The sequence below is a fragment of the Myotis lucifugus genome, unplaced genomic scaffold, assembly GCF_000147115.1.
Source record: "Myotis lucifugus unplaced genomic scaffold, Myoluc2.0 scaffold_17, whole genome shotgun sequence".
Lineage (NCBI taxonomy): Eukaryota > Metazoa > Chordata > Mammalia > Chiroptera > Vespertilionidae > Myotis > Myotis lucifugus.
In genome coordinates, this window is record NW_005871065.1 from 14,404,695 (window position 1) to 14,427,400 (window position 22,706).

Below are 22,706 nucleotides of genomic sequence, written 5' to 3' on the forward strand. Positions count from 1 at the left end.
ATCAGCAGCCTAGTCAGGACCTCCTAGCCAGGATCTCCAGCCAAAGTTCTGGTCGAGTTCTGGTTAGAGCTGATGAGGATCTGATGTTTATTGTCTTGTTACATCCGTATTTATACCAGCCGATTTTAATCCTGTCAATTTCTATTACAAAGGTTAGGGCGTTTCTTATCTCCATTCCAGGGAGTAAAGATTATGTAGCTTAACTACCCGCCTGGCACTTAATTAAGGGGTTGTATCCCCTCCCTAACCTCAGGGAAAAATCCCCACCTGGGGAAACAACCTTTCTCAGAGAGGTGACCTTGGTTAAAACACATGGCACTAAGGAGAGCAAACATATTAAGAACAATATGCTATATATGCCAGGTCCCTTGAAACATATGCTGTGCAGATGTTTCTTTCCTGCAGCGACTGTGTCAAGCAGCAAGGATGGACCGGCTTCCGGCATGGCAGAACCCCACCCATGCACAAATTTGTGCACTGGGCCTCTAGTAATATATGAAGAATTCCCAAAACTCAATAAAAAAACTAACAACCCAATAAAAAAGGGTGTGGGAAAATGTGAGCAAACACTTCACCAAAGAAGAAATAAGAATGAGACTTATGTTCATGAACAGATACTCAACATCATTTGTCACTAGGGAAATGCAAATTAAGGCCAAAATGAGATACCACTACATATCTATTAGGAAGGTTAAAATTAGAAAGATTGACCATACTAACTGTTGGTAAGGATGTGGAAGAACTAGAACTGTGGTGTCACTGGTGGTTTAAATGAGTGGCTGACCACAGCCTGAGGTTGGGAAGGTTCTCTTGCTGGGAGTGTGCATACGTGGAAAGGCAAGGAGTAACAGTAAAGTGACTACAAGAATCAGAGGCGAGGCTGCCACAGGCTGAGGGAATGGCAATGCAGGGACAGAATGAAATTCTTGCCTAAGTGAAATGATTAAATTTTTGGGGGGAGGTGGAATGGGGAGACTTAAACATAAAACTCCTAGAAATAATTTGAAAATATCAAAAACATTTTAATTTCTTATCAGTAAAACTTACATTTAGATAAATGTGTTTTCATTTGAATAAAAATACATATGTTAATTTCATTATGTTTATAGACTATCTTGTCTTTTAACAAAGCACTACCGGTCATACTGTCACTTAGAAGGTGATGACATTCTAAAACAGCACAGATCATTGTCAGCTCCCAAGATATGACACATGTTGTGATTCTTTCTATGAATAATGTGCAGCTTATTTTTATGCAACAGCACACCACATGTTTTGGGTTTTAACAGATGGCAAACTCTTTTTAGCAGGGTTTTAAACTTGCACACTGGGAGTGAAAATATTTATACAGTAAACACTTCAGCTGATCCTATGTTCGGACAAGTTTAATTAAAGAAGGAGATACCAATGGCACAATCAAGCAGGTTCCTGGGAGGACAGAGGATCTTGCTTCCTTGCTGAACACATTGTTTACCCCAGCAATTTAAAGCATCCACAGAAATTAACGGGACTATTGAGTTTTATAATAAATCCCTTAAGCATTTAGCGTGTTGGTTTTTTGTTTTTTTTTGGAAGCTGTTTCAAACCCAGTGTTAATAAAGCTTTAACATCCAAGGTAGAAGGAAAGCATAACTTACTCTTTAATGAGATGCCACTACCAGGATTGTTCAATTAGCTCTCCAATACGCACACACCTCATTCAGCTTATGGATGTTCATTTACCACCTACAAACACTTCCTAGGGCAACATCCCTGAAGAATCAGTATTCTCCTCTTGCTCTTAAGACGTTAAATATATTGGATGGTCGTGAGGAGTGAATTTATCAAATTCATCCACAGCCTCTTAGAAAAGAAACATATACAAACCAATAGTAATAAGCAGCATCTGGATTTGGGGTTTGCATATATTTCATGTAAAATAATAATATGAGGAAAAGTAATGATTATAGTTGCTCATATCTGTATAGCATGACAAAGAGAAATGGTCACCCGGTCTACACAAAAACTCCATCTCTGTATTTTACACATGAAAAAAAGCAAAGCACCAAAAGGCTGAGAGACCTATTCAAGATCAAGTAGCAAATAAGAAGCTCAAGACCAAATGGCAAGTAGGATTTGGAAGAGACAAATAATAGGACCCCTTTCACTATGCACAATTTTCAAGTGCGGATCAACTGATCAGTAAGAGGAATTTAAACGAGGAACATGTTCATGACAAGAAAGAAAAATAGATGGTGGCTACTTTAAAGGCAGACACAGACCAAACAATACCCATATCTCCAAATTTCCTGTAGTGTTATTACAGCCTCAACCTCCAATCAGTACCCCCAGTCACGCACTTTCATCTAAAAACAAAACAGATCAGCCGGTTTGGCTCAGTGGATAGAACATCAGCCTGCAGACTGAAGGGTCCTGGGTTCAATTCCTGTCAAGGGTCCCAGGTCGCAGGCTCAATCCCCAGTGGGGGGCATGCAGAGGTAGCCAATCAATGATTCTCTCTCATCATTGATGTTTCTATCTCTCTCTCCTTCTTCCTTCCTCTCTGAAATCAATAAAACTATGTTAAAATAAATGCATACATAAATAAGTAAAAAATAAAAACAAAACAGATCAAACAAAAAACTTGGTCTAAGATGACTGACCAAGAGTGAGTGCCAATGCATTGAGTATATTTGATACTTATTATTTGTCTAAAAAACACTTTTAAAATATTCTTCATTTTGCCTGGCTGGCATGGCTCAGTGGTTGAGTGTCCATCTATGAACCAGGAGGTCATGGTGTCAGTGTAAATTCCTGGTCAGGGCACATGCCCAGGTTGCAATCTCGATCCCCAATGGGAGGCATGCAGGAGGCATCTGATCAATGATTCTCTCTCATCATTGATGTTTCTATCTCTCTCTCCTTCTCCTTTTCTCTTTGAAATAAATAAAAATATATTTAAACAAAAACTAAATTAAAACAAAAATTTCTCATTTTTTTTCCTAACTAGTCTCTCCACTTGTGTTTTCTTTTTTTTTTTTTAATTTTTTTTATTGCTTAAAGCATTACAAAGGGTATTACATATGTCCACTTGTGTTTTCTAAGCGCAAAGAAATACTCCAGGAAGTGCAGCATTGAGCTATTATCAAACGTCTCAGGGGGTAGGAGACAATATGCCTCTGGCCTCCTTCCTCGCTGCACAGAGGTAAGCGATTAATGGCACACATCGCATGCCCTGCTGGGTCCTATCTGCTTCACTCTCGTGACTGTCTACGGGGCCATGAGAAATACACTGCTGAGAAATGCACGGGGCAGCAGTTAAAAAAAGCAAGATGCGGTATGAATCAAAGTGACAGGGCACGGAAATAAAAAGCTCACCCAAGTTCATTGGTTTTATGGAGAAGCTATAATTTGCAATTAATGCTATTTCCACCTTATGACTTGCTGAATGACATTACTAATAACATCACTAATATGGTGGCATAAATGCACAGAGAAGTCAGTGATCCTTGGGAGAGAGGAGCCAAATTTCAATGAAGCATCAAAATCAAAGTTAGCACCTGAAATGCACCTTTATCAAATCTTAGCTCTTATGGAAAGCATATCAATTAAAGGCTCCATGCTGTATAAGTAGGTTTCATCCACCTTTATTTAAAGTGTAAAGTATATTTTGCACAACTTGAGCAGGGTTGGTAGAGTTGGTAGCTAACTAGCCCTGAAGGCTCCACATAAACTATATATACTAGTACACACACACACACACACACACACAAATAGTCCTAGAAGTGGGCTCTAGTTAAGTCTATTATATGAAACAGGAAAGGAACAAATGGAAGATTCCATCAATGGCACTGAAGAATCAAAAGAGAGAAAGTGTAAAATTCACTGGTTATTAGAAAATAACAAATTAACAATTTTCCCCCAAAAGTGGTAGGGTCAAGAGTTTCAAGACAGGACTCTAATCAATTTAAGCTGTTTTTTAGAGAGCATCCTGATATCCTAGGACTGACCTTGGAGTTTTCTGTATCAACCCATCATCCCATCATTAAAAATAAAGTGTCTGAATTCATAGGTAGATGCAGCAAAGAGAATCCCACGGAAACCACCCTTGCTTACTACCTGAGGACCAGCTCACATCATCCCTCCAGAAGACGTCAGCTGTCAGCTGTCCATCTCCCCGAGCAGTGAGCTCGCTCTCCTCCATGCCCCCACAGCATTTTGCTCATAACCTCACTTCCTTGTATTGTAGTTTTATATTTACTTTGTTTTCAGGGCACTCCACAGAGCACGGCAAATAAAATAAGGTGAAATATTTGCTAAATTAAGAAAGCATCCTCTTAGCGAGAAGCTGTTGTCCCTTTCCTCAGGTCTCCTGCTCACTCTCTAAGAAGGTCAACACACAGGGGGGTGGCTGAAGTCCCAGGACCTGGTGCCAGAGGCCATACCTTCACCCAACACAGACAACTCCCCTGTATAAGAAAACTTAGTAGAATATATACAATTCCTTCTCTCACTCCCTTCACCCACACGTGCTAACTCCTTAAAAATCAACCCAAAGGCCAAAATTCAGTATTTTTTGATTTTACCATAACTAAGTGGACAAATATACTTATGACTTGAAATAGAATCTACAATATGAGTTACTGAAAATTTGCTTTAAATGAGATGTCTAGTAGCGAACAATTTCCAGGATGTATGAAATAGAAGCCTTTAACCACCTCACTGATGTTTTCTTATTACTTTAATGATAAGAGTTTTTAAAAAGTTCTCCCTGGCAACCCAAATGAGTCTACGGCAATGACCCACTAAATGGTTAAATACCAAGCACCTTCTGAGTTGAAGGAACAGCCAAGCCCTACCGGGAGAGACAAATCACAGAAAATCACAATAATCACAAAAAACGCTAGACCTATGAAAATATCATTGACAAAAGTCATGTTCTTTAAGACCTGAAGTTTGAGCATGTGTAGATGGCAACTGAGAATTCATTACCATTATTCTCTTTGTCCTGATTGAAATGTGCAAGGATTAGCAAAGGAATGAACCCATGGGAGGTCAGAGAGGAGTCTACAGATGAGACAGACATGAGCCATGAAGGAGGAAATGGGTCCATCGTCACAGTCAGTCCCGGACACCTCCCCAGCCCAACCCAGCATCGCACCTCTGCACAGAGGAGGCGGTCAGTGGTACTCAGACCCTAGGCCGGCTTACATCTGAGGCTCATGCACTTGACTTTAAGAGGCTGTTTAATTACCTTACCAGGGTTTTCCCCACAGATAGCTTCAGCTCTTCTCAAATAATCCTCTTGTGGTCTTTATGTTTTATTAAGTTAAACGGTCCCTTCGAATGGGATTCCAATAGCAGCAAGGAATAATACCTGAACCAGGTGGCCCCAGGGAAAAATGTTTAGTTAAGATGATCCGGTACACAGACCAGACTGCAGGTAAGCAGCGCAGTGGACCCAGCACGCCTCAACCAGGCCTTCACCTGGGAGTCACCGTGCCCCTGAGCTGGGGAGTCAGAATGTGTGGGGGTGGACCCAGCCCAGTTTCCAAGTGATCGCGTTTGCAGGCGGGGTTGAGAAATGCTGCATCAGACGCTGGTGCCTCACTGGGATCTGGCTGTGTTTGGATGCATCAGGAGTTTCAACAGCAGTTAATTATCCATAGAATAGCATCGCATGTTCTAGATGGCGGGCAAGAAGGAAAGCGGAAAGTTACAGAAAAGCGTTAAGGTAGCCGACAAACCATGGATGTTGCTGATACTGCTGCACGGTGTGCCCAGTGCCGTCATCTGGACCAGCTCCTACGTGTCGCCATGGTGGGAGAGCCAGCGATGGGCTCTGGGGTCTGCCCGCGCCTCTGGAGGAAGGCTGTGCCTCCTTCATGTGGAAATATCCTGCCTGCAAACATCCTCCTGCCCCCAGCCTCCTTGAGGGCTGTTCCTGACTCCCTGTGACAGTGGCTTCTCCCCGTTGCTGAGATATAGTTGCCTGTTGCCTACTGTCTGGCTTCCCAGTCCCCCCCTGCTGCTTGTGCCTAATTTCCTGTCCCATCCCTGAGTGTCTGTGTCACCTCAGGCTCCAGCCATGCCCACCTGGCTCTGAGCCACAGCTGACCGGGCTCAGCACTGCAGAGAACTGCGGGGCCTGCGTGGTGAAGGGGAAGAGAAAGCATTCTAGCAAAGGAGAAAAGCATGGCTGATCCTCCATGCTGTCAGGGCTAGGTGGTGGACCCGTTTCCTGGGCAGAATCGAAGAAAATCACCCAAACTGAAACAGTGAGGACTTGACTTATTTCCACTATTACTAATACTTCCTACTACCAACACACACTTGATTTTAAAGTGAAAGACATATGAACAGATGGCAAGAATTACCACTGTCAATGCCACAACACTCTACCAGTATATCAGAAGGATCACAAGTGCTGTGAGAAAGAGCTCTGTAATCAAACCGAGGTAGTTCCAGGAATGCGTTTTTCACATAAGGCACTCTCCAATCTGAAGTTTGCTCACTAGTAAAGAAACGAATATACTCAAGTATGATAGCACTTTTCTTTTTATGGCACTTTTTTTTTGGAAAGCTTAATTTTAAGCTTGGGCATAGGTGGCTAATATGTTAATCTTTCATTTGCTTCAGTATATAAATACCGTGTTATTACACAGTAAAGTGGGTTATTCTGATTGGAAGGCAGGGTCGTATTTCCCATCAATTAAAAAAAATTTAGTTCCCAAAGATAATTTTAGAACACACTTATCTGGCTTTTTTCCCCCATAAGAAACCTATTTTATTTCCCTGCTCATGTTGTGACAATCGTTACAGAAATTAGCTTTGTAAAATGTTGCCTGCTCAATGGGAGGCATTAGAATGGGATTTTAATGACAGCGAAGAACTTGCTGTTGTTGTCCTGTGGTGTGTTTGACTGGATAGCCACTCTGGTGGAGACAGGTGTCCCAAATTACTGCTTATACTACAATATGGTTAAGATCATGAAATGAAAAAAAAACAACACAAAAATAAAGAAAATGTGTATTTCAACAGAGCTTAAAACCTCCACTACACTTGCTGAGACTGGTAATATATGCTGAGCTTATTTAAATCACTAAAATTGCTGTAATTAAACTTCTCTCTAAATCAGACTTGTATAAGAGTCAGAAATCTCCTATAATTAACTTATCTGTAGAAGTAATCAGACAATAACTGCTGGTATATTTTAGGAACCACGCAAACTACTGTAGCTGTTGAATGTAATGACTATAATAAATCTTTAACAGCAGTTATCTCTTAACCTCTTTCCACAGCTGTATGGGAGGGCGGGAGATTGTTTTCTTGAAGCTTTTCCCTGAGTTGGTTTAAGTGTGCTACTGCTACACTGCTCTGCTGCAAGACGGGGACAGTACCATGGTGCAGTGTGTGGGCTGAACTGAAACGCCAGCCCCTGCTACATCTAAGTGGCTATTGGCGCTAATGATGAGAAATATATAATGTTTTAGGGACTGCCCAAGGCACCTCCAATGGGCAGCTAAAAGACAGAAGACCTATACATACTGACCATGAAGTCATCAAGTTCAAGGCAGTGATGACTCGATTGAACTCGTAAATCAAGGGAAACAATCTGAGGCCAAATAATTGAATCTTGATGACAGGTGTCCTCACAGCCAGATACAATAGCTTTTATCTCAATAAGATAAATAAATGAGTGAGGGACCATGTTTCACACTCCCCAGCCTCTGAATCAAAGTTGTTCAATGTTTTTGTATATATTGTTTATTTTGTAATAGAAATATATATATGAAAGCCAGCAGATATTGTTGGACTTGTTCAAAGACCAGAGAATACCCTTCTCTCATGTGTTCATTCATAAATTCACTTATCCCAATAATCATGTATCTGTAAGACATTACACATGAAGCTCCCAGGTAAAGAACCAACAGGAAAAATATTTTTACAATTTAAAAACCAAGGGATTAACATCAGTAATATAATTGAAATCACCGAAAGTCAACAAGAAAAAGGCAAAAAGTAAGATATGATGAGGCAGTTCACAGTAAGACAATCCAGGATGGCTTACAAATTTGAGATTGCCAGCTCTCTAATATTCAGAGAGTGTTAGTATTTGTAGTTCATTAACTCAACAAAAGATCACTGAACACGATGAAAACAACTATTTGAAGGCACTGGAAAATGACCAAAGACAGGTAGACTTATAAACCAAAGGGATTACTTTTGAAAAGCTGCTTTTGTTTCTACATTGGGCTTTCTTGTATGGCGGTGCTCCCCAAACACCATACGTCAGGCAGATGACAGCACTCACAGCAACAAAGCACGCAGACATGTAAAGGGCACACTTTAGAAGCAGGAGAGTCCCAGGGGGCGGAGATCCAAATTCTTAGAATAAACTCTACACAAATCCCTGATGACTAATAACTTTCTATCCTCATGGGGAAGCCCAAGGAGCTGGTGAAAGGCAGGCAAACCCCAACTCAGGGAGGAGGCATTGGTTATAGAGTTGAGCCTTGACCATCACAGGTCTGAACTGCACAGGTCCACAAATACACAAAGTTATAAAATAAATTCCTGTACTGTTTCAATCCACTGCTGGGAGTTTGTGGCTGTAGAGGGCCAACTGCATACATTGTTCTATTTAATTGAATTCTCTGCCATTTAATATAGAGGACTTGAACATCTGTGGATTTTTTGTCTCCACGGGGGTCCTGGAACCAAGCCGCTGAAATACCAAAGGACAACTAAGTGCTTAGGAAGTCAAAAGTTCTACGTAGAATTTTCACCTGTGCAGAGGGGTTGGTGCCATTAACCCCCACGTTGTTCAAGAGTCAACGGTATATGACTACAAAACAAACTACCCCCGACTAAGTAGCTTACAACAACCATAAACATGTGTCACCTTACACAAGTTCCTTGCTACACAGAACGGTCCAAAGGGCCACCCGTGGAGGCCCATGACATGGCAGCCGGTTTCCCCAGAGTGTGTAACCCAAAGGCAAGCAAGATAGAAGCTGCAATGTCTTTCATGACCTAGCCTTGAAGTCACATTCTGTCATTTCTGAAATGCCCTCCTGGTGACACAGGTCAGCCCTGTTCAATGGAGAAAGGACTACACAGAGGCATGAGCTAGAAGGCAAGAATCACTGGGGTCTTCTTGGCGGCTAAAGACTACAGAAATCTACCTTTGAAAGACAGAACTGCTTCTGGTGAAATGTGCAAGATTGTTGTATTCTTCATACAGACTACACAGTGTGGGTAACACAAAGTACTGGCTTGAGGTATAAAACAGCAGATCATATTGTTTCTGTGATTAATCACTATGCTTTAATTATGTTCAATTTGTAACAATGAAAAGACATCCTGCATATCAGATATTTACATTATGATTCATAACAGTAGCAAAATTACAGTTATGAAGTAGCCACGAAAATAATTTTATGGTTGGGGGTCACCACAACATGAGAAACTGTATTAAAGGGTCGCGGCATTAGGAAGGTTGAGAACCACTGGTCTAGAGGGCTACACAGCAACTGGAAGCCAAAACACCTGAGCAGAGGCAGTACTGCTTCATACTGCAGGGAAAACAGAATTTTCAGTTTGAGTCAGACAAGTGAACCATCTACGAGACACCAGCAATTCCAGAGTTACTACAACACATTATATATACGATTCAGCTTCTGACCAAAAATTACTAGAGTGCAAATAACAGTGCCCTCCTGACCCACAGTCAGTAAAAAAAAAAAAAAAAATGTAGTCAATATCACAGTAGTGATACTGCCTTCGAGTATGCCCAAATATTGGGTTCATTAGAAAAACACTTCAAATCAGTGATTATAAATGAGTCCAAAGAATTAAAGCAAAACATGGCATGAACAGATATTGAATGGAGTGAACAGATATTGAATCTCAGCAATGAACTAGAAATTATTTTAAAAAGCAATTGGAAATCTATAGCTGAAAAGAACTGTAACTGAAATGAAAATTTTACTAGATGGGCTCAATGGCAGATATAAAGTGACAAAAGAAAAAAATCACTGAACTTGAAGATAGAGCAACAGAAATTATACAATCCAAAGGAAAATGAGGGAAAAATGAAGTTTCAGAAACCTGTAGAAGGTTATCATGCAGTCTAGCAAGTAACTGAAGTACCAGAAGTAGTAGAGAGAGAAAGAAGAAAAAATGTATTTGGAAAAATAATGGCTGAAAACACTCAATTTACAAGATTTTTGGTAAGAATTGAGAACCTATGTGAAAATAACTTAAAATGTAGTACATTGTGGACAATTAAAGTTCATACTTTGATATTTCTGTTTGTAAACTCTACCTGCCCACCATTTGCGTCTCATACTATCACCACCAGATGAAGAGACCCAAGTAAAGGAAAAGGGATTTATCACCTTTTTTTTCATACTACAACTATTTATTCAGCTCCTAATGTGTTATGGTTAAAGGCCACTGAAGGGATGTGATGATTAATTTTGTGTGTCTACTTAGCTAGGCACCTAGATATTTGGTCAAATATGTATGAATGTTGTTGTGAAGGTATTTTTAGATGGGATTAACGTTTAAATCCATAGGTTTTGAATCAAGCAGATTATCCACCATAGGGTAGGTGGGCCGCATCCAATCAGTTGAAGGTCTAAAGAAAATGACCCCCTCTCCGCCCATAAGGAAGAGGGAATTCTGTCTCCAAACGGCCTTTGGCCTGATGCTGCAACATCAACTCTTCCCTGGGTCTCCAGTCTGCCTGCCTACCCTGTAGATTTTCAGACTTGCTAGCCAAATAGAATCATGAGCCAATTCTTTAAAATAACTCTCTGTCTCTGTCTCTTTCTACTTCCCTTTCTCTTTCTAGACACACACGCACCATGTTGGTTGTGTTTCTGGGAGAACCTAGACTTATACTGGGGTTGGGGGTAGGGGAGTCATGGTTCCCACTCTTAAGAACTTTGTTGTCTAAAAATTAAGAAGAAAACTCAAAATATGCACTAAAATTCTTTAAGCCCTGGATGTTCTGGAAGCCCAGAGAAGCCCATCTCCTGGTGGAGCGATGCGGGCACAGTCAGGGCAGGCTCCTGGCAGAGGTAAGCTCTCAGCTGAGCTCTCAGGAACAGGAATTTGCCAGGTGAATGTGAGGTGGAGGCAAGGAGGAGCGTTCTGAACGGAGGAAAGCCATAGCAGGAGCCAGAGGACGAGATGCTGTATGTGCTGCACTAAGGAGTCTCGTTTTTAATCCTCAGGCAATGCTCTCCAGTTTTGCTCAGAGATGTTATATATGGTTGCAAGAATCCCAGGAAAAACTTCGTAGAAAAAATTTTTAAAAAACACAAAATACTTTTTCATTTAGGCATGATTACTGCCCTTGGTGGGTCTATCTATTTTCCTCATGCTCACAGGAAACTCGGAAGTATTTGTAGGAGGTACCAGTTGCACCAAGCTGATTGCCTGGCTATAATACAGCCATCTCAGCCTTTTCTCTAAAGTGCATTACTCATGTGGTTTCTGTAAAGAACCATTTACAGTGTTAAACGTGAGACTTGTTTTCTAGTGCCACCTGGTGTTTCGTTAGGGCACTAATTATTATTTTTTAAAGAACACAAACACTAACCAGGAAATCTTTAAATGCCTTCTTAAAGACATTCACAAAATATACTGTTTAAGCATATCCCTAATTGTAATAAACAATATCATGGAATATTAACTATTACTCTAAATCAAAGGGAAACTATTTCAGGTAAAGTCCCTGATCCAAATGCAATTTTCTCACACACACACACACACACACACACACACACACACACACGCACACGTAAGCCAGAACACATTTCCCATTTTCAGGCAGAGTATTCTGTTGCTCCTCAAATTTCTTTTTTTTAATATGTTTTTTTTAATTGATTTCAGAGAGAGGAGAGGAGAGGAATGGATAGAAACATCAGTGATGAGAAAGAATCATGGATCAGCTGCCTCCTGCATGACCCCCACTGGGAATTGAGCCTGCAACCTGGGCATGTGCCCTGACCGGGAATCGAACCCTGACCTCCTGATTCATGGGTCAATGCTCAACCACTAAACTACACTGGCGGGGCTTTCAAATTTCTTTAAAGGCTCACAAATCCTCAAATACTACCTGACATTTTATATCTATGAAATCAGTGGCACATTGCATACTTTCATAGTCAATGAGTTTGTTAAAGCACACCTTTGAGGTAGCATAGAACCATTTTTGAGTCCTCTCTGTCACACCCCATATCCTTATCCATTAGCAGATCCTCTTGACTTTATGTGTGAATACATGCAGATCTCACCCCCCCTCACCGCCTCTACCCCACCCCTGAACCTGGCTGACCTCATCTCTCCCTGGACCATCACCATCATCTTCTATGTGGTCTCCCTGCTTCCAATCTTGCACCCCTAGAGCCAGAACCAGCCTTTTAAACCATAAAGCAGAAAATATGAATCTTTAGCTCAGAATCTCCCAGTGGCTTCCAGTGTCACTCAAGATGATATATTTATAAAGTCCTTCTCCAAAGGCCTTTGTGACTCCAACCTTGCAACCTCTGTGACCTCCCACACTCCCCTCACCCCTCGCACCCCGGCTAATCCTCACACTTGCTAAGTGCTTCTCACCTTAGCAACTAAGGATGTGCTGTTCCACCAAGGACCTCTCTTCTCCCAGGTGGCTGCACAGCTCACTCCCTTGCATCTTCACGTCACTGTCCAAGAGGCCATTGATAGAGCAACGTCCCTGCCCACTGTCATTCTCTGTACTCTTGTCCTGTTTCTTTTCACAGGTATCACTGCCTATTATATTCTAATTTTTATATTTTATCTATTATATTCGAATCATATGTTTAAACACACAGATACAGACGTACACACACACACACACACACACACACACACACACACACAAATACAAGTACCGTGAGAACTGGGGCTTTGATTTTATTGACTGTTTTGGCCCCACTGCCTAAACCAAAGCCTGGCACACAGTAGGTACTCAATGTTACTGAGTAAATGAGTGAATAAAAATAATGGTTTGATTTAGACATCTAGTGAGCCGTTTTCATATTGCATTACTTTGTAGTTCACACTATGTTTTATGGTTGTGAAATATGGAATATGTGGGAAAAGATGACATCCAGTGGGGAGAAACTGATATAGCAATTTCATCTGAAACAGATAAATAATCTGATTCCATTTAAGAATCTGGCATCTCCAAATGAGGGCCTATTTTGGAAGAAACCCTATCCCAAACCTGAGACTCTATCAAAATAAATTAAATCTAATTCTTACAAAGGGATCATATAATTATTAATTCTAAGTAAAAACAAAATCTTCCCAATCTTGTCAATATTTCCTCATCAATTACTTGAGGGAAGATAATACAAGTAGAAAATTAGGCAATCTAATAATTCATGCTGAGACAAATGAATAATTACCATTAAAAATCTCCATTTGGGTGGGGGGGGGAGGAAGAAGAGGGTAAAGAGGAGATAAATGGTGATGGAAGGAGACTTGACTGGGGTGGTGAACACACAATAAATATACATATGATGTATTATAGAACTGTACACCTGAAATCTATATAAGTCTGAACCAATCACCTCACTAAATTCAATTTAAAAAATCTCCATTTCTATATTATGAAATTAAGATAAGACTATTAAAACACATTCAATTTTAAAAATTGGGGTATAATTGACAAAACACATTCAATTTTTTCACTACATATTCCAAAAATGCAATATTCTCCCTTCCCTATCAGTTAACAGCATCATAGAAATAAGTAAAAAAAATAAATGGAATTCCCAAAGCTGATAATTTGCTCAAATAGGGTTTTCAATAGGATAGTAATTACTTATAAAAAGCACTCCCAGCCCTAGCTGATTTGGCTCAGTGGACAGAGCATCAGCCTGCTGACTGAAGGGTCCCAGGTTCGATTCCAGTTAAGGGCACATGCAAGGGTTGTGGGCTCGATCCCCAGTAGGGGGGCATGCAGGAGGCAGCCAACCAATGATTCTCATCATTGATGTTTCTCTCTCTCTCCCTCTCTCTTGCTCTATGAAATCAATAAAAATATATTAAATTTTAAAAAAAAGCACTCCCAAATCCATATATCTGGATAATAATAGTAGCCAACTGAGGTTAGGAGAATGAAAGTAGCAGACTACATGTATTATTTACAGATACTATTTTCACTTTATCCTCCAGTAATGAAGTATACCCTATGAGACATAAGAGTCATTATCCTCATTTCTGGACAAAGACACTGAAGGTTAAAGTGTTTTTAAATACAGGTTTTCTTCTGATTAATTCTGTACTCCAAAGAGTATAAGTATGATGACTTCATGTGTCCATTGAGCTTAGACTTATTAAATCACAGAAGAGTTGACATAATCACTCTGTTTTCTTATCCCAATGTTACTAAAGTTTTTGGTCTCCCATATATTTCCCATAGTTTTGGGTCTCCCATTCAAGTATTGGATCTCCCACAGATTTCCATCCTAGGAGTGCTGAGTCTGGTTCTTACTCCTACTGTTTGGTTTTATAGAGCCTTTATTGTCTGTTCATACTAAAGTTTTTTTAAAAAATGTTTTATTGATTTTAGAAAGAGAGGAAGGGAGAAGGAGTGAGAGCGAAACATTGATGTGAAAAAGAAACTGATCAGCTGCCTCCTGCACGCCCCCTACTAGGGCTTGAGCTCACAAACTGGGCATGTGCCCTGACCAAGAATCAACTGGTGACCTTTTGGTGCACGGGATTATGCTCAACCAACTGAACCACACCAGCCAGGGCTCATATTAATTCTTAGTAATTAAGAAATAATAGAAATTCATCCAGCAACTATTTACTGAGGGTCTACTATATGCCAGGCGCAGAAAATGCAGCAGTGAGCAAAAGAGACACAAATGTGTTTGCACAAAAATTTGATTGCAGTGGCAAGTTCAGAAAAGAAGTATTCAAGAATTAAATGATCAAATCCAATCCCATGGTGGCGACTGCTACGGAGAAAACAAAGCAAGGAAACAGAATCGAGTGTAAGGGGGTTATGCCCTGAAATAAGGTGAGTCGGGAGGCTCACTGAGAGGGCAACAGGTGAGCAAAGGTGACAGCAGCAAGCTGGGTGGGCATCTGGGACAAACACTGCACCTGGAAGGAACAGGCAGTGCACAGGCCCCGAGTCCTATATATGCTTGGCAGGGAAGCCAGTGTAGCTGGAGTCGAGTCAGCAAAAGAAAGTCATAGACTGTAAGGTTGGGGAGGAGACCGTAGTAAGGAAGAGAGGACAGACTGTGCAAGGCCTTGTAAACCACTGCACAGAACTTCGTTTTAGTGAGAAAGATATGAAGATGCTGGAAGCATCTGAGCCACACACATCACACAACTTAGGTTTTCAAAGCATCACCATGGCTACATTGCTGAGAGAGATCACAGAGAGAGAGGTGAGGCAGGAAGACCAGTCAGGCAACTGACGAGAGATGGTGGTGGCTGGAACCCGTGTTGATAGTAGGTGAAGGAGGCAGGAAGTTGGATTCCAGATACGCTCTGGAGAGAGCCGACAGGATTTGCTAATGGAAGACTGGGAGGCATGCAGGAGAAGATTCATGGGAGGAGTGGGGTGGGGGAGTCGGGGGTTCAGTTTTATATGTAAGTTTGAAGTGATGATTACACATCCAATCGAGGTCGTCAGGTAGACATCAGGCAGGTAAATGTGGCAATCTTTGACACTCAGATATTTAAAGCCATGAGATTAGATGATATCTTCAAGAGAGAGTGTAGACAGAAACTCTCTGAGGACTGAGTCCTGGGGCACCGATGTTTGGTGCTCAGGGAGAGGAGTGTAGTACAGAGTCAGAGGAAAGCCAAGAGAATGTGGTATCCAGCAGGCCAAGGAGGGCAGAGCTGTGGAGTAGCAGAAGTGATGAGTTCTATGCAAAGCTGCTACTACCCTCCTCCCTGCTTTCTTTTTTTTTCCTCCGAAAAAGAACACATCATGAATATAATGGAAGGTTGGGGAGCTCAGGCATTCTGAGAGTTTATGGATGATGGTTGAGCTAAATCCCAGTCAGTGTACGAAAAAAAAAAAAAAAGTCAATCAACAGTTTCCAAGAGTGAGGAGAAAACGCAGAAACGAGCTATTTAGACACGCACAGGTAAGTACCAGAAGAAACAGCTAAAAGAAAGTTGGGAATGGGACTCATGGACAGACAGTAGTAAGGTAGAAGACTACTGCTTTTAAGTCATAACTTTTGAAACTCTATCTCTACATAACTTTGATAAAAAATTAAAAACAACCAGTCAGAAAAACACACACGCATGAGTTAAATGCCTAGTTCCTAGCCGGTGGGCTACAAAATTACGGCCAGAGGCCAGTAACTCCACATGCTCATTAAGTATCATTTACATACAGAGCAGGATTGATCTTCTACATTATGTGTCCTGTATCTTTTCAATGTAGACACTGCCTTCATCAGTACAAATTAAAGGCATTCCTGACTGAAGATTTACAACCACCATTCTGTCACACCCATATAATTTTTTAGCTCCTCACTCTAAGTGTAGGAGTCTTTATGGGAGCTGAATTAAAGCTATACTGGGTTATGAAGAATGCCTTTGTAATAAACTCCTGGAAGGCAGAGAGGATCCTTTCTATAAGGATGTGACTTTGTTGGCATGTCTTTCTTTCCAACAATTTGGAGTTCGTTGAGAAAAGGTAATGCGTTCTAGTCATCCTTGGACCTCTATGCCTAGCACAGTTGCCAACATAGGTGACAATAAATACTGTTTTCTAAGTGCTTTGTCTGTGCTAGACACTGCTTTAAGCACTTGGCATGCGTTTTCACTGAATTGCTATTGTGAAACAGGAGCCTCATGTTTTCTGAAGTTGGTAATAGTGTTCCTCTATCACAGAAGAGGAAGCTGAGGCACAGGGTTCTGTAATCCTCCAGGACACAGAGTGAACAGCAAACCTGGGATTAGAGGGCAGGAAATCTCTCTCCAGGGCCATAGCTCTAATGTTCATGTAGAATATTAATAAATGTTTGTTGATAAAATCATTGAAAGAATAAACCCAGTGGCAATTTATTTTAGGTAGTAACATAAACTAAAATCATCATGTTCTTCGTGGATGGTATAATGGCTTTTTCAGATGTATATTTGAAAGACTGTTTATTTGATAATCTCACCTTTTACTTTTTGTTCTGGATCATCTGTTTTTATATTTGTTTCTGAAAAGTAAAGACAAAACAAAATAAGTACTATGGAAGTCACCATTCAATGTCTCAAAATACAGAACCATATTTAAATGAACTCAAATTGATATAATTTAAAAAAATATTTCTTGGCAAACAATTCAATTTTCCTAAATCCCGAATTATTTACACATGAAATGCGTTATATTAAGGTTAGGTTCATTTGAATTACTTATAGAAGTCACCAAGCATATAACTAGGTATCAGGTGTCAGGCTACATGTTTCTCCTTGATAAGAGAGTTGCTGTGGCTTATCTCCACCACCTTTAAGCTCCTCTATGAGTACAAAGGCAAACTGGGTCGGGAGAAACTTGTTAAATATTTTGCCTCCTAAAAACAGAAGACTACTTTATAATAGGCACCCTGTGCTTTAATGGGATGCAGTATGTCACCCGACTGAAAATACTAGTCTGATTCCTCTAAGGCAGTGGTTCTCAACCTTCCTAATGCTGCGACCCTTTAATACAGTTCCTCATGTGGTGGTGACCCCCAACCATAAAATTATTTTCGTTGCTACTTCATCACTGTAATGTTGCTACTGTTATGAATCGTAATGTAAATATCTGATATGCAGGATGTATTTTCATTGTTCGCGACCCACAGGTTGAGAACCGCTGCAAGGCAAGCATGTCAACCTTGTGGCCCGCGGCCCACACGCTCCACTTATTTGGTCCGTGTTAGCCTTTGAGTTTGACATGCTTGCTTTAAGGACTTCACACATAACAGGGACCCGTTAGGGGCCTGCACGGAGCCCAGGTGTGCAGTAGCTCACCTGCTGAGGAGCTGCGATGGGCCAAAGAGCCCACCTGTGTCAGCCTTTCACTGAGTGAATCCCAGTTAGTGTCTCTTCCAGAAATGGGGTTAGCAAGCAGTGTGAAACCCACCAAGAACCTGGACCGGCCAAAGAACACCCATCCCACAGGGAAGACAATGACACGTGACCTGACTATGTGTTTATAAGCAGACTTGTGCATTTATAACCTCATATCTGCTTACTGTTTAATACAGTTTAGGATCTAGTGAACTTTCAAGGTAGACCAGTCAACTATAGACCCAGTAGGTACCGATCTAATTGGGGGTATTTCTAGGAACACATGTGTACAGGTGTTGGCGTGGGGATGGGGCAAACAGTTTGGGAGACATAAAAATCACAGACTGTGTCCATTCCCCACAAAGTGAGAGAGTGTGGGTGCGGTCTAGGGTCGGAGTAGGGAGGCCATCACAGATCACTGGATGTTGTGGTTCCCGATTCCCCACATTCATTCATAGAAAACATTTCATTGTTTGGAGGTGAGACTATGCCGCAGGCTTCTGATGCAAGGAAGAGATTTTTATTGGTCAAGCAATTTCTCTCTTCAGCCCTTAGGTGAGAAGGAAACCAACTTGGAAAGCTAGTGAGCCAGGCTCAGTGCTAAGCACGTCTCACTCGTCTCCTGTTCCCGACACCCGATGGGGAAAGGTCATATCTCCCTTTCTGTGCAAAGGAGGAAGCGGTGGCTGAGAAAATCGAGTGCCCGAACTGTCAAGGTCAGTGGCTCCTTGTCATCAAGTTAGGCAGCACACTATCTAATACAGTGGTTCTCAACCTTCTGGCCCTTTAAATACAGTTCCTCATGTTGTGACCCAACCATAAAATTATTTTTGTTGCTACTTTATAACTGTAATGCTGCTACTGTTATGAATCGTCATGTCAATATCTGATATGCAGGATGGTCTTAGGCGACCCCTGTGAAAGGGTCGACAGCCAAAGGGGTCGCGACCCACAGGTTGAGAACCACTGATCTAATAGGAAGCATTGTCATAGGCATCAGGGATACAGGATTGAAGAAAAGTGTCAAAAATCTCATGGAGCTCTCTTCCCAGTGGAATCAGCAACAGCTGCAGATCCCTCAGGAGGTCGTTCCCTGGTGCCCACGTGTTTGCTCTAGAATACCGTGAATGGCCTCAGGCCTGCAGGCATCTCAGCCTGCCTGACCCTTGTTTCCTCCAAGCAGAGATAACACCCATCTGCTGGGAAAACTCAACTCCCTGAACACAAAGCACTTTGCAGAGTAAGTGCATTCAGTAAAGGTGAGTCTGCTCACCCTTAGTTTCAAGTTTTATTTTCATTGTTTCTTCTGGGCACGTTGGAGGGGAAAAACAACACTTTCCTGAGCCACAGAAGCTCAACGAGGATGAAGTTAATTTCTTCACAGTCAGATGGTCACTGTGCACGGATGGTCACTGTGGAACAGTAGAGGGTATAGGGGACAGGGAACAGGAGGCCTCACCAGGGAGTTACCCAAACTCCTAGGACCCAACAAAAACCTGCAAAGAATGGATACAGGGGCTATTTCATTGCAATCCTGCCCCTGGAAATGTAGCATAATGGTAAATGCTAAGCAAAATAAATAAGCATCACCTATTAGAAATAGTAAGAAATGGGGGGGGAAGGTACTCCTTTGCAATTGTATTCATCAAAAATGCCATAATATTCTAAAATACTAGTAAGTATGAAATGAACTGACTATATTAGATAACGAATAAAAAATAATATACTTCAGAATAATGACAATATAGAGAAGAATCCTTCTGCATTTTATTGCACTTGAATAACATTAAACAGAAGACATTTACATTATTTTTAGGAAATCCATTGATGTTGCCCAGCTTGGCATGTATGTGTGAAGACAAGGCTCATTAATTCAGATATTTGGAATTAAAAGTATTTGAAATGGACCACAGCATAAGGAACCTTATTTTTCCAGAGTTCTAAAGACCATTATATACAAAAATTCAGTAGAATTTATTTTACTCATTTATCTGTTATGTCACTCCTAAGTTTCCCTAAAAAAAATATGGCTTATAAAAAGTAGTGTTCTATAATTCACAATATGAATTAAGAGCATTATTAGAATCTGAGTAGCAACTCTATATTACCCATATCACAGCTTTAGAAAATTATTGCTTTTCTTAAGAAAGTTATTATTTGGGGTTTCACTACACATGGAATCAGCATGCATAACTTACTACATTATAACTATGATCTCTAATGACAAAAAAAATAAAACCTCTTTGATTTGAACCCTATAAGCAGCAAAAACATCACCTTATCTTAAAAGAATGCTGACATGATCAAGAGCTCCCCCTGACAGGGAAGTGAAACTGCTTCTATGGCTTTTTACATAGCTTATGGTCCTTTCAAACGGACATTGTCGCTACCTTCTTTCCTAACAGAGGAGTGTTTCATCACAGCCACTATTTCTGAGCCACGAATTCACCACATTACAAGTTCCTTCTGGACTTCAGGGTAGAAAGGAAAAGGCTCAGAGGCTGTGAAACAGCAGCAGGCACCTGGCTCGCTCGGGGAGTGCTCCGGGCCCCTCCTGAACGAACCCCCTAGAGAGGCTGACCCCAGACTTGACTTTGCTGAGTAAGCGCGCACGGTGCTGTCGTTACTGGTAGTGTTGTGAGGGCTTTACTTAATCAGCCCAAGGCAGAACAGTCTTTAAGTTATACACCAGGAATTTAGACAGATGTTCTTAAAATTTAAACAGTGGAGAGCTATTATGTGATCGATAGGAGGTGCCAAGAAGCATTTTTGCGAGCTGTATAGTAGGCCATTCCTCTTCCCTAGGCCCGAGCGAGGAATTTATTTCTCCCTCAGTTTGAAAAATAAATTAACCATGATAATTTAAAACTTTCAATGAAATATTAATTTTTTTTCTAATGAGCTAAAAGCTATAGAAATCTCACATTTTGAGTTTTGCCCTGAATACTTGAAGCAATGTAGGCTTTTTTTTTTTTTAAAGGATATCAGTGCAGATATATACAACTCAAATCTTCACAGCTCCTAATGACTCTACTCTGTTTTTAAGGGTGCTGAGGCAAGGTAGTCCTACGGCTTTTAAATCCCGTTTAACGCAGTTTGCACGTCAGTCCAACAGAGTGTTAGTGCCTAACAATATATATTAAAGCCCTGCCAACACGTTTGCTGCTACATCATCAATATAATTATTACGTGTTGCCTGAAAAACACACATTAATACAGGAAAGACTAAAAGCTGTGTCACCGAAAAAAGAAGGGAAAGCAATGCAATGGATTCACTAATGCTACCAAAAAAGGACATGCAGGAATGTAACATCACGTGTAACTTCTGTTTCTAAAAAAAAGAGATACACTAAAATGCCAGTGGACTATGATTCATTCAAAACATCGTTAGTGTTCACTCGCAAAGATCTTGGTCTGCTCAGTAATTACTCCACAAGATCTATCTCAGCCATCTTTTGGAGCGTATGGTTAGGCTGGTCCTCCTGTGGTAGTGGGGCAGTCTTTTTGATGCTTTAAGTATCTGCAAAAATAAGGGGAAATCTAAATTAAAGGACCAACTAGACACAGACTGCGAAACTGCTTCATTTTCATTTGACTTTTAAAAACCCACCAACAGAAGTAGATGTTTTTTACTTTTGTGTTGCTGTTTGTTTGTTTGTTTTGTTTTAAGGGCAGCTTGATAACAGAATGATTACATTTCTTAGGAATGACTAACTACCTAGAGAAGTTCCTGGGATGCTTGCAAAGCGGTTGATGAAAATTGGAGGCTCCTTAGAGTATCTGAGAATTACAACTGAATTTAAGAATTTCAATCTTTTGAGAAATATAAGCAATAATTTCTTTCTCCCATCGATGTTTCCACTGTGTTAAAAAAAAAAAAACTAATAGAGAAAAAAAATCTAGTATGGTATTTGAAAGACAAATATAGAAAGGGTTTACAAGGAGCAACTAGCTACTGTAAGTTGGAGTTAGAATATATTACTTTAATAATTTTATGCCAATTTTCAATGTAGTTGACAATATAGTCAGTAAAGAAAGTATGCAAAATGTTAAAGGAACTAAAAATCATTCCTAACTTTTTCCAAATACTTTCTCATTCCAAACTTTAGTATTGGGTTTATTTTACTCTCATAGCATTAAATTTTCTAAAATTAGAGTTGAAAATGAGCTGCTACACATAAAAGCCCAACCATATTTTGGTACACTTTCTAAAACTGGGTTATACTTATTCCTCCTCCCCTCGCTCCCTCCTTCCTTCCTTCCCTCCTTAGCTCTCCATCCACCTATTTATCTATCTACATAATATAAGCGTGTGTGTGTGTGTGTGTGTGTGTGTGTGTGTGTGTGTGTGTGTAACCAGAAAGTTTTGTCTAAGCAGAATTATTTGGTGCTAATGTGAACTAGAAATTATATGTAGACTTTTATATAGCCAATGAAATGTGTGTTTATGTCCTCCAAAAGACATGCACAAGAATATTCATAGCACCTTTCTTCATAATAACCAAAAACTGGAGACATTCACTACAGCCACCAATGTAGAACAGATTTTTTAAGTATATTTACAGCAATTAGCAATGCATAAGACCAAATTATTTTATGTAACAAAATGGATGAAACTCAAAGACAGGATGTTGAGCAATAAAAACTAGTCACAA

General features: G+C 40.6%; 1 protein-coding gene across 6 annotated transcripts in view; it reads right to left on the reverse strand.

Moving 5' to 3' along the window:
- ASPH (aspartate beta-hydroxylase) overlaps positions 1-22,706 on the reverse strand; it is a 168,427-nt gene that overhangs the window by 59,004 nt on the left and 86,717 nt on the right. For all 6 annotated transcript variants that reach the window (XM_023750997.1, XM_023750994.1, XM_023750993.1 and 3 more), the window contains one exon: positions 17,175-17,216. In XM_023750997.1, the coding sequence (XP_023606765.1) occupies positions 17,175-17,216 (42 nt within the window). The remainder of the gene's footprint in view (positions 1-17,174; positions 17,217-22,706) is intronic.